This window comes from Haliotis cracherodii, unplaced genomic scaffold, assembly GCF_022045235.1.
Source record: "Haliotis cracherodii isolate W230 unplaced genomic scaffold, xgHalCrac1.p SCAF_7, whole genome shotgun sequence".
Classification (NCBI taxonomy): Eukaryota; Metazoa; Mollusca; class Gastropoda; order Lepetellida; family Haliotidae; genus Haliotis; species Haliotis cracherodii.
This window is the reverse complement of record NW_027266330.1, coordinates 48,380,615-48,393,462: the sequence shown is the minus strand read 5'-3', so window position 1 is coordinate 48,393,462 and position 12,848 is coordinate 48,380,615. Positions and strand designations below refer to the sequence as shown.

At 41.9% G+C, this 12,848-nt stretch overlaps 1 protein-coding gene across 1 annotated transcript in view; it reads right to left on the bottom strand.

Moving 5' to 3' along the window:
- LOC139447338 (26S proteasome non-ATPase regulatory subunit 1-like) overlaps positions 1 to 12,848 on the bottom strand; it is a 328,509-nt gene that overhangs the window by 18,281 nt on the left and 297,380 nt on the right. Inside the window, exons 23-24 of the mRNA XM_071228641.1 lie at positions 10,986 to 11,102; positions 3,033 to 3,135 (exon numbers count right to left, since the gene is read on the bottom strand). Of these exons, the coding sequence (XP_071084742.1) occupies positions 3,033 to 3,135; positions 10,986 to 11,102 (220 nt within the window). The remainder of the gene's footprint in view (positions 1 to 3,032; positions 3,136 to 10,985; positions 11,103 to 12,848) is intronic.

Genomic DNA, 12,848 nt, shown 5'->3' with positions numbered 1-12,848 from the left:
AGACAATCAGCATATCTCTCCCGGGAGAAGTGAGTCCCAGTTATATCAGAGTGTCAGCTTAATGTGTGAGGAAAGCCCCAAGTGATGCAGGTCTCAGACATTAACCACTTTGGTGAAACCCACGAGCTTGGGTATGGTGCTGACAAACCTAGAAACATAATCGGGGCGAACCAGGATTCGAACCCACAATCATAGGTTCCTGGCGTGCCCAAGGGACGCAACTCTGCACAGCGAATCGCGGCACCTTAGACGACCCGGCCACCTGTGCCCCCTCTCCCATTAATAAGTTGCTTCAGAAATGATCATGGGAACTCAATAGCAAACATTCCTATTTTTAAAACCATTATTTGGCAGAGAAGACAAAGGTTCAATAAGATTCCAGCACATAAATCTGGGAAGATATCTGTTTGCAAAATCCTGTCTGGGAAGAGCTAAGGTAACGCATGTAACCACAAAAATGTTCAAATCAGAAACAATAAATATAAGTCAAGATCTATATATGCTCCCAAGGTTGAAGGGTAAATGATAAACAACTCTAGCAGTTAGACCAACCACTGATGAAGATAATACTTTGGCAGTGTTTCCACATTCACAAATTTGTCCGAAATGTATTTCCAGATTAGATTCTATACAGCTTCCAACGAGAGATTGTTCCAGGAAACCTGAAGTGCCATCCCATCAAACATCAAAAACACTGGGGAAAAAGGAAGATCAATTTCCGGACGGAAAAACATAACAAAAAATGTGTCTTCTTTCAAAGCAAGTGTTTAGGAAATACTTCTAATCAATACACTCCAAGAACACTAACTTCAGAACTTTCAAAAAAGAAATCTATCCAAATACACCAGTGTATCTAACTGAGCCAATCCTGCTCATATCTTTTTCAAAGGACTTTTTTCAGTTCTGCTCCAAAGGTGATACTACGCACAACCAGATGAAACTACAAAAACTGGAATATTGACATTACATAATAATAATGTCCATATTCCCTTTTTCATGTTTTAACAAGAAAATCTTCAAACATCATCTGTCAAAAGAACCAAATCAGGTTTGGGCAATGAAAACCACTGTCTAATTTCTGTCTGTTTTCCAACACATGATTTATTACAAACGGCTGTGATAAAAATCAGCTGGTGCTATTCTAACACCGACTTTAAGTTTTGAAATTTGTGTTGTGATCTCAATTATTTTCACCAGTTAAATATGAATGCCATGCTTCTTAGGCAGAAACACAAACTTGCTGTTTGCATTCAGCGGAATAAAGCCGACACTTAACCTTGACAAAGGTGTAATGCATGCAATAGGACTGCAGCTGAGAGATTGCACAACACAACACAACACAACACAACACCAGGCCTCCTTATGAAGATCCTGCAAGGAAAACCCCTTGGCCATAATCTAATAGATGTCAATGCCTTCTTCATGAAAGCAATCAAAATATATACAGCATAATCAGTTCCTGAGTAGTGCACAAACAGGTGGCACATTCAACTTTCCAACCCAAACCAACGATTCATAACTTGAAAGCCAGAATTGGCTGTAAAACATGAATTTGAAGTAACCTGTATCAGGAAAAATTCTTTCATTTGATTGGTAAATATATGTGGGTGTTGGCAGTTGATGGAGTTAGAAGTGTATTGAGATAAAACTCTTAGAGGAACGATTAAAGGAATACCCTGGTGGTTATACAATAATTAGCAGGAAGTAGCTCTCTGATGCCAGAAATTTAGGTTGAGAGTCCAGTAAACACTCACATCCTCAATGGGAGGGAGTGGTGGGGGTTGGGGGCGTATGCCAGGGGGGGGCAATCTTTGTCGGGGCCAATCGTCACAACATAGACATGGGCTAGTCATTGTCTGGTACTGTTTAGGCCAAATATTGACTGCTAATCTTATGTTTGAACAATGCACGTTGCCACGGAGGCAAAACGTAAATGAATTATCAGCCAAGCAAGATGAAAGTGTCCCTGACACCCTCCAACCATGCAGACTCAATGGGAAGCACAGAGTTGAGGCAGAACCCATGTACAGAAATATTAGCTCGCATAAAAGCTTCATGAACGAGAGTGTAACTTGGGAAAAGGCAGCATTAATTTTAATAATGTTTCTTTAATGACGTCTTCAAAATGGGTTACGAGCGTCAAACCACGCTCTAAGCACTCTCATGAAATAATCACAAAGTTTTCTCTAAATTCCTGTAAAAATTGTATAATAGCTTTCTCACAAGTACTTCATATATCCTTGTCTCATTGAATGTTCCAGGATCATGGTACCAGGGGTTGATAGCTCACCTTCTTCAATCACCACCATGGTACCAGGGGCTGGTCATTCACCTTCTTCAATCACCACCATGGTACCAGGGGTTGGTAGCTCACATTCTTCAATCAGCACCATGGTACCAGGGGCTGGTCATTCACCTTCTTCAATCACCACCATGGTACCAGGGGTTGGTAGATCACCTTCTTCAATCACCACCATGGTACCAGGGGTTGGTAGCTCACTTTCTTCAATCACCACCATGGTACCAGGGGTTGGTAGCTCACCTTCTTCAATCACCCACCATGGTACCAGGGGCTGGTAGCTCACCTTCTTCAAACACCACCATGGTACCAGGGGCTGGTTGTTCACCTTCTTCAATCACCACCATGGTACCAGGGGCTGGTTGTTCACCTTCTTCAATCACCACCATGGTACCAGGGGCTGGTTGTTCACCTTCTTCAATCACCACCATGGTACCAGGGGTTGGTCATTCACCTTCTTCAATCACCACCATGGTACCAGGGGCTGGTAGCTCACCTTCTTCAATCACCACCATGGTACCAGGGGCTGGTAGCTCACCTTCTTCAATCACCACCATGTACCAGGGGTTGGTAGCTCACCTTCTTCAATCACCACCATGGAGCCAAAGGGTTGGTAGCTCACCTTATGTAATCACCACCATTGGGCTAGGGGCTGGTAGCTCAACTTCACTTGGAAGTCATATGGTTCACACAAACATTGCAAAGGCTTTATTATGACAAAACAAAATCTCACCTGCATCAATTATTCCTTGGGCCAAGATGGCACCAAACTTAGCCATGACATCTTCATGCTTGTCACTGATCACTTTAGCATACAGCTGCCGGAAATGGGTCACCTAAAATACACAGAAACATATTTCAAATGTTAACAATGATCATGTCAGACATACACATTAGAGACACCCCTTATACAATGCTATGCATTCCAACACCTCCTGAACAGACTGACCATACGTCCTGAATATCCTGACCATGTGTTGCCTACTGGATATCCCGACCATGTGTTGCCTACTGGATATCCCGACCATGTGTTGCCTACTGAATATCCTGACCATGTGTTGCCTACTGGATATCCTGACCATGTGTTACCTACTGGATATCCTGACCATGTGTTGCCTACTGGATATCCTGACCATGTGTTGCCTACTGAATATCCTGACCATGTGTTGCCTACTGGATATCCTGACCATGTGTTGCCTACTGGATATCCTGACCATGTGTTGCCTACTGGATATCCCGACCATGTGTTGCCTACTGAATATCCCGACCATGTGTTGCCTACTGGATATCCTGACCATGTGTTGCCTACTGGATATCCTGACCATGTGTTGCCTACTGGATATCCTGACCATGTGTTGCCTACTGGATATCCTGACCATGTGTTGCCTACTGGATATCCCGACCATGTGTTGCCTACTGGATATCCCGACCATGTGTTGCCTACTGGATATCCTGACCATGTGATGCCTACTGGATATCCCGACCATGTGTTGCCTACTGGATATCCTGACCATGTGTTGCCTACTGGATATCCTGACCATGTGTTGCCTACTGGATATCCTGACCATGTGTTGCCTACCTGATACACAGAAGCAATTTTTTTAGTTTTGTCAGTTGTCTAATATTGCAGTGCCCAGGTAATTCCAATGAAGAAAAATGATGAACAAATCAAAAACAAAAGTTTTGTTTCTTCAGTTTTTCTTAAATTATGGAAAACAAATTCTTAAAAACTATTAATTGATTGAGAGGATGAAAGAAACAAACATTTTTCAGATGATTAAATTATCAACCACAAACACAGTTTCGTCCATTAATTATCAGTCATAAAGGTAATAACGCTATAGAATTATTTCCGGAATCGGCAAGCTTTTAACCTCATATTACATCCACCCAAGAAGCACCTGATATATAAAACTTGTAGTATTTTTAGCATTGTTCAGTCAGCCAAAGGTGAAACAATATATGCTGCACCAATATCACACATCAATCATACTACCTGAAGTGACATTTCCAATAAATATATCATTAGCATCCAAAATTGTGTTATGTGCGCATCTCAAGACATTAGCATAAAATTGATTCCGAGAAACTCTTTGCCTTATAGGTGTTCTATGAAATGTGTGAGCAACGATATTGCTGATGAAATCAGGACGAGGTATAACTGCTTGATGAATGAGCTGCCCATTAACTTGTCCAACATTGGGGAGAGAGGTAATCTGGCTGAAAATGATCTGAAAGTGGTTTTGCAAATTTGACAGTGGAGACGAACCATTGTTGATAGTTTACTGAAGTAAAACAGCTACAAACTTTCTTCCCACTATTTCCAATAATCAATGGCATATTCACCGTCGTGAATTTATCAAACCTAAAATTGCATCTCGCGAGTCAACAGGGCAAAAATTATTGGAATTTAGAGTGTTGGTTTTTCTCAATAGTTGGTAAGATCACGGTCATCAAAAGACACAGTCAATAAAACTATGCAGCTGGTGAATCACTAATGGTAATACTCTTGAGTGATGAGCGATCAGCATTCCAAATCAGGTTCCAAATCACAAATTATTGTTTTAGCAGTAGATGAGATATTCTTAGCTAAGTGAAGGATCTCACCCAATTTGGTTGGGTTTAGGCGGGTCCCTCGTAACAAATTCCAGAAAACGAGCTCATTAGCATAATGACTACTGATATATAGCAGTGTAGTCTGCTTTAGATGTGTTTGATATGGATTGGAATAAGTAATCCAGGTCAAATTGCATGCATAACTAGTTTCCTTTGAATGTTTAGGGTGACACTGGTCAATTGGTCCTGCTGGTCCATCCTTTGTGATGAAGGTTATTTTTTATCAGATTTTATACTTTTCACTTCTATGTGTGGTAGGATTGTACTCAATTCTAGCCAATGATCCATGTGAAGTGAAAATCAATTTGAATTTAAAACAATTGCAATATGCACTGAAATGACGCAGATAATTATGCACTGATCCTATTTTTCCATGGAGTGTGTACAACCATGTGCCAGGATCTATCCTTCAGGAGAGATTGGACGGAAGTCTCTATGGCGCTAAATTCAAAGACATAAGACATAATTTTTAGAATAAGTTTGACACAGCGTATGATGACAAACATTTGAAGCTGCAACTAGCTTCAGTCTGAAAACCTTTGGTTTGTTCGTTGCTTACTGCCCTTCGTAGCAATATTCCAGCTACGGAGGATATGACAGCAACCAACAAATGGTAGGGCCAGACAAACCAGTGATTGATATTACAAGCAGCAATGAACAGCCAGGGTAGGAAGACATACAACTTCTATTTCTCATCCTGGACCTCGGTAGGCCTTCAGAAATCCGGAATCCCCAAGTGGCAATTTGCCATGAACAAGTGAATTGCCTTAGACGCGGCCACCCTTGGTGTTAGATTAACTAACATACATGTACAGGATACACCCTGACTGGGTAAATGGCCAGTTACTGTAGACACTTGACAAACACTTAAACTGAGGATGAAATATTACTTCCCAATAAAAACTACTTTCAGCAGAATATCATAGTGTTTATCCACAATACAGCTGGAATGTGAGGAGGGGGAACAAACAATAACAAATAGTCCCTTTACCTTGGCAGCTTAGGTTGCAAGTCATTTACAACAAACACATCAGGTTGTATTCCTGTGAAGCAGGCAGATGTTATCCCTGCTGACTTTCACTGGACCTCACATTTCTCAGAAGGTGCTGATTACTTAATGTCCACGCTACAGCCAACAAGCTGCACGGGAACCATCTTTCTGTTCTCTTCAGTAGTTGCCAGTTTTTTCTGGGGCTTTTCCTGCTGAGGCTTAGGCCATTAATGAAAGGAACTGACTATTAGCAGATACTTTGAGCCTGCTTGATTTGTTGGCAAGACAGATGGTCACAAGATCAATTTATGATCTAAAAGAAATGAAAAAAGTTCAAGTCAAGTTCAAGGAGAGGAGGACAATTGAGAGCCTAATAAATTTGGCCAATTACTTGGAAGGTAGCAGCAGGTAACTAAGAGACTTCCTTTGTAACCAACCAAGATGTGATAGACTTTTCAGAAGCAGACATACCATCAAACAGATAGTAACTGTGGTGCTGATTAAAGACGTAAAGTGGACAGTTTTCTCTGTTACCACATACTATCCCATCATCCTCAAGTACCAGCAAACCATGAGGATTGTAACTGGATTTATGATCATGTGTCTTTAGCATGTACTGAAGACACATGAGGGAGGTTGTTTCAGTCTATGCCAAACTGTTGCAGTCTTCTCGACTGAACTTATCTCAAGACGTTTTCACCAAAAGCAATATCATTAGATTTGTGTCTCATAGGTGATGTTTCAGACTGGAGATGGTGTGTCTTCAGCATACATCAAAGCACCTTCAGTGTGTGGGAATATCATGAACCTGTGTACTCATAGGAGCAGAAATCAATGCTGCTGGGGTAGTGTCACAAATACCGCCAGAACAGATGCTGTTGTCCTCATGCTGACCCACTTCAGTAACCACATACAACAAACAGGGGGTAGTGTCACAAATACTGCCAGAACAGATGCTGTTGTCCTCATGCTGACCCACTTCAGTAAGCACATAAAACAAACAGGGAGTAGTGTCACAAATACCGCCAGAACAGATGCTGTGTTGTCCTCATGCTGACCCACTTCAGTAACCACATACAACAAACAGGGGGTAGTGTCACAAATACCGCCAGAACAGATGCTGTGTTGTCCTCATGCTGACCCACTTCAGTAACCACATAAAACAAACAGGGGGTAGTGTCACAAATACTGCCAGAACAGATGCTGTGTTGTCCTCATGCTGACCCACTTCAGTAACCACATACAACAAACAGGGAGTAGTGTCACAAATACCGCCAGAACAGATGCTGTGTTGTCCTCATGCTGACCCACTTCAGTAACCACATACAACAAACAGGGGGTAGTGTCACAAATACTGCCAGAACAGATGCTGTGTTGTCCTCATGCTGACCCACTTCAGTAAGCACATACAACAAACAGGGAGTAGTGACACAAATACAGCCAGAACAGATGCTGTTGTCCTCATGCTGACCCACTTCCGTCACCACAAACAACAAACAGGGAGTAGTGTCACAAATACCGCCAGAACAGATGCTGTTGTCCTCATGCTGACCCACTTCCGTCACCACAAACAACAAACAGGGAGTAGTGTCACAAATACCGCCAGAACAGATGCTGTGTTGTCCTCATGCTGACCCACTTCAGTAAGCACATACAACAAACAGGGAGTAGTGTCACAAATACTGCCAGAACAGATGCTGTTGTCCTCATGCTGACCCACTTCCGTCACCACATACAACAAACAGGGAGTAGTGTCACAAATACCGCCAGAACAGATGCTGTGTTGTCCTCATGCTGACCCACTTCAGTAACCACATACAACAAACAGGGAGTAGTGTCACAAATACCGCCAGAACAGATGCTGTGTTGTCCTCATGCTGACCCACTTCAGTAACCACATACAACAAACAGGGGGTAGTAGTCCCCACCGCTTAATAAGAGTATAAAACATGGGAGAGAATGTTGTTTTACATCACAGTCAATCATTTCACAATCCTATCACAACAGCCTTTACATATAAATTACAAGTCTGGATCAGACAAACCAGTGGTCGACGGCACAAGCAATGATCACCGCCATCATGGATACAATGACACACAATCAGCCAGGTCACACATCTTACAAGAATTGGGTTCTGAGGACCTAGCTATTACTTTCCTGAATACCACCGACATATCAATGAAAGTATGGCATATTGTCAACTTTACTAATACCGGCAAATACCTTCAGGACTGATACAAGAATAATTGCATGAAATTTCAGCTGTGGGAACTACAAGGCATGTTAGTCCCTAAGCAGCGATCCTTGTCCAAACAACAGAAATGAAGATGAGGACGACAATGATGAATAAATGGTTCCCTGAGAAGGTCTGTTCTGGGACAACTTGGCGGTGATGTCATCGTCATCTCTGTACCAATCCTTGTCCAAACAACAGAAATGAAGATGAAGATGACAATGATGAATAAATGGTTCCCCGAGTAGGTCTGTTCTGGGACAACTTGGCGGTGATGTCATCGTCATCTCTGTACCAATCCTTGTCCAAACAACAGAAATGAAGATGAAGACGACAATGCTGAATAAATGGTTCCCTGAGTAGGTCTGTTCTGGGACAACTTGGGGACACATGTACCATCAGCACATATAAGGTATGCAGTGATGTCATCATCATCTCTGTACCAAGACTGACTGCCTGCTTAAAACCTTACCCAACTAAGGCCTGACTAAACCCCCATTGCTCACATCCTTGATGTCTCACCACCGTCTTTACAAACACTAGTTAGCAGAAACCACAGCTGAAACCTAGTATAATAAGTACATGTTAACTACAGCAGGTCAACACTTGACCACAGTTTGCACATCTGCCACCAAACATGTAGGAACAATCTCCTAGCATTATACCATCTGGTCATCTTCCTTCATTGGATGCCCAAATGTTGATGCAAGGTATTCTTCAACAGGCTAAGTTTGGGCAGCATTAGCTGTGCAGATCTCAGGACTAAAAGATATGAAATAATCATTGTATTTAAAAGATGTTTAGGATATAACGTTGAGAGGCTGAAGGTGGGTCCAGTTCAGAATGACAGGGGATCAAAGCGTCTAGCACCCAGATAGCGTGCCGATTACGTCTCAAGCTGCGCTAAATTGAAGGATAACATCTCTCATTAAAACCAAGACCTACATTACAGCAATTTTCCGCAACATCGGTTACATATAGCAAATGCGTCTAATGTGTCAAACACACAATCCGTCTGCCTGATAATACTTTGCTCCAAACTTCATGTCATGAGGGGAAAATAAGTTGGTGTGTCTGCTCTGGAGGTTTCAAAAGGTACTTTCATCCTAAATTAATTCTCACATCTATATTCCCATCAATAAATTCAATCAAGTAAAACGTTTGAGGAATTATGAAAACAGCAATTTGAACAAAATTGATTACACTCCTAAACTTTCATTCAACCCAATGTATTTTTGAAACATATAATCCATTTGATTGAATGTGATTCAATTGCTTCTTGTGACCTACTTATCCTCAAGTTGTGGTCGACCCAATATGGTTTCATTTGAATATTCTTTCCCCAACTGTCTCTTTGAGTAGATGGTAGCATCCTCTATATTCTTGATCAACTGATGGAAATAATTCCTCAATCTATAACAAACGATCAAAGTGGACTGTGGCGAATATTGGACAGCGTGCCATTTTAATAGCTTATCTTCGAACTGCATCCCTCATTTACCGATCACTGTAAATTTACTTTTTTCACATATAAAATATTTGGCATTCTGCATGTCCTTGGAGGAACGATAAGGAATGGGAAATTTCCATAAATGACTCCTGTTGACCCATTCAGAGTTTCATCAGGAGACACAAATGAAATATAGTGGATATTAGAATGATTGATGACTATTATCATAGAGATGTAGTTGCATGGTACTTCTGTCCCAATGTCTGCCTCCTACAAGCATGAAGTACTTGGAGTTATTACTCTAGAAGAAACTCTGCTTGTTGTTTTTTCCTTTCTGAATGATTCCTTGATTACTGTCTGCCATTATGGCCAGTTACTGATAAGAGTTACAAGAAGTTGGGCTACATTTCATTCCCAGCTGCCTTTGTTGATTGCATAGAAACCAATGAGCGATGTTCAAATATGGAACTGCAGGTCGGGTTGTATACACTCCATTGTTTTTGAGAGATGGTTACAGACAAATTAGGTTGATCTTGGACAAAAAGAGAATGAATGCAATAGCATCTTTCAAAAACACGAACTGAACATGAAAATGATGTTATAATGCAATTATAGATAGTTGAGACAGAAAAAGTGAAACAACATGATGACTGCAAAATATATACACTGAATACAACATTATTGTTTCTGTAGTGGTGACTACTGCAATAATTCTACAACTAGATTGGCCTTCACACAAGTGAGTGAATGGTGAACATGGCCACAGTCAGCAATATTCCAGCTTAACCATGGTTGCTTGTAAATAATCAAGTCTGGATCGGACAATCCAGTGACTGAAAGCAACAATCCACAACAAGTTGGAGCATGGCGACACACGGTCAGACAGGTCATGGAGCCAGACAGCTTGACCCCAACGTCAATACACAAGACCAGGCACTGGGGACTTCAATACACAAGACCAGGCACTGGGGACTTCAATACACAAGACCAGGCACTGGGGACTTCAATACACAAGACCAGGCACTGGGGACTTCAATACACAAGACCAGGCACTGGGGCCTTCAATACACAAGACCAGGCACTGGGGACTTCAATACACAAGACCAGGCACTGGGGCCTTCAATACACAAGACCAGGCACTGGGGACTTCAATACACAAGACCAGGCACTGGGGACTTCAATACACAAGACCAGGCACTGGGGACTTCAATAAGCAAGACCAGGCACTGGGGACTTCAATACACAAGACCAGGCACTGGGGACTTCAATACACAAGACCAGGCACTGGGGACTTCAATACACAAGACCAGGCACTGGGGACTTCAATAAGCAAGACCAGGCACTGGGGCCTCATGTGACTCCTCCAGGGCTCTGCTTCACCATGGGACTTACTTACCTTGGGGCATGTGACTTCATTCTGTTGGACCAAGATGAGGGCGGAAGCAATGAGAGCTCCTTGCCGGACATAGTTGATGGGGTCTTGGACCATGGGTTCCAGCAGTGTCATCGCTTCCTGGAAAATACAACACAAGGCGTCTTACAGTCACATTTCAATCATGTGCTCAACATGTCTGTCACAAAATCCTAGAAAACAGAAGAAATTTATGATATGTCCTCTGAGTAAGATGCACACCATAAATAATGGTACCATGAGTATACACATGTACCATCAGTACACACATGTACCATCAATACACACATATGCACCATCAGTACACACATGTACCATCAGTACACACATGTACCATCAGAATACACATGTACCATCAGTATACACATGTACCATCAGAATACACATGTACCATCAGAATACACATGTACCATCAGTATACACATGTACCATCAGTATACACATGTACCATCAGTATACACATGTACCATCAGAATACATATGTACCATCAGTATACATATGTACCATCAGTACACACATGTACCATCAGTACACACATGTACCATCAGTACACACCTGTACCATCAGTACACACCTGTACCATCAGTATACACATGTACCATCAGCACACACATGTACCATCAGTATACACATGTACCATCAGTACACACACATGTACCATCAGTATACACATGTACCATCAGTACACACACATGTACCATCAGTACACACATGTACCATCAATACACATATGTACCATCAATACACACATGTACCATCAATACACACATGTACCATCAGTACACACATGTACCATCAATACACACATGTACCATCAGTACACACATGTACCATCAGTACACACATGTACCATCAGTACACACATGTACCATCAGTATACACATGTACCATCAATACACATGTACAATCAGTACACACATGTACCATCAATACACACATGTACCATCAGTACACACATGTACCATCAATACACATATGTACCATGAATACACACATGTACCATCAGTACACACACATGTACCATCAGTACACACATGTTCCATCAGAATACATATACATGTACCATGATCTAAACTAATAGTTTTGGCTTTTCAGACATGGGCAAATCTAATTTACAGTGTCAGGTGAATATTTCACATTGGCTGTCCAAGGACATTAGACCCTGAATGAGCTTCATTTGGCTCCTCTACACACAAGAGTACATGGTGATGCTGGTGGACAGCTTGGTGACAGGCTGCTGTCAAACCCCAAACAAGCTTACTCCAGGGAACATTACAGTGGAGAAGTAGGTTGTGGTTCATTTGTGTTGTAGTGATGCGCGAGAGTATGATCTAACAGGGAATGACACCTTTCTTAATGTTAATACCATACACCATTTTCTGACCAGAAACAAATTTTCGGGGCCTGTCCCTTGCCAGACAGAACTATGAGTATATAAATGGTTTACATATTGCCCCAGAGACCTGAACCAAACTGAGACATCCCCAATGACCTAGATATTTGTCCTTATGACCTAGATATGCTTTCTAATGTCCTAATTGTCCATCATACAATGTAGATATCCATCCTTTTACATGATGCTAAGGCTACACCTGTGCCCATATGATTTAGCCACCTGACACCAGAGACCATATACTTAGATGCTAAGACACCTGTCAATGACCTTGACAACCAACCCTCATGGCAAAGGTTCTTGATCCAAATGTTTGTCTCTTTGACTTAGACATTTGTCCATACCTGCTATGCTTTTGTATAACGCCTGACGCAACTGTTTCAGCGCCTGGCCGAGACACCTGATCCACACTATGACCTATTAATCAGCACCACGACTACGACACCTGTCTTAT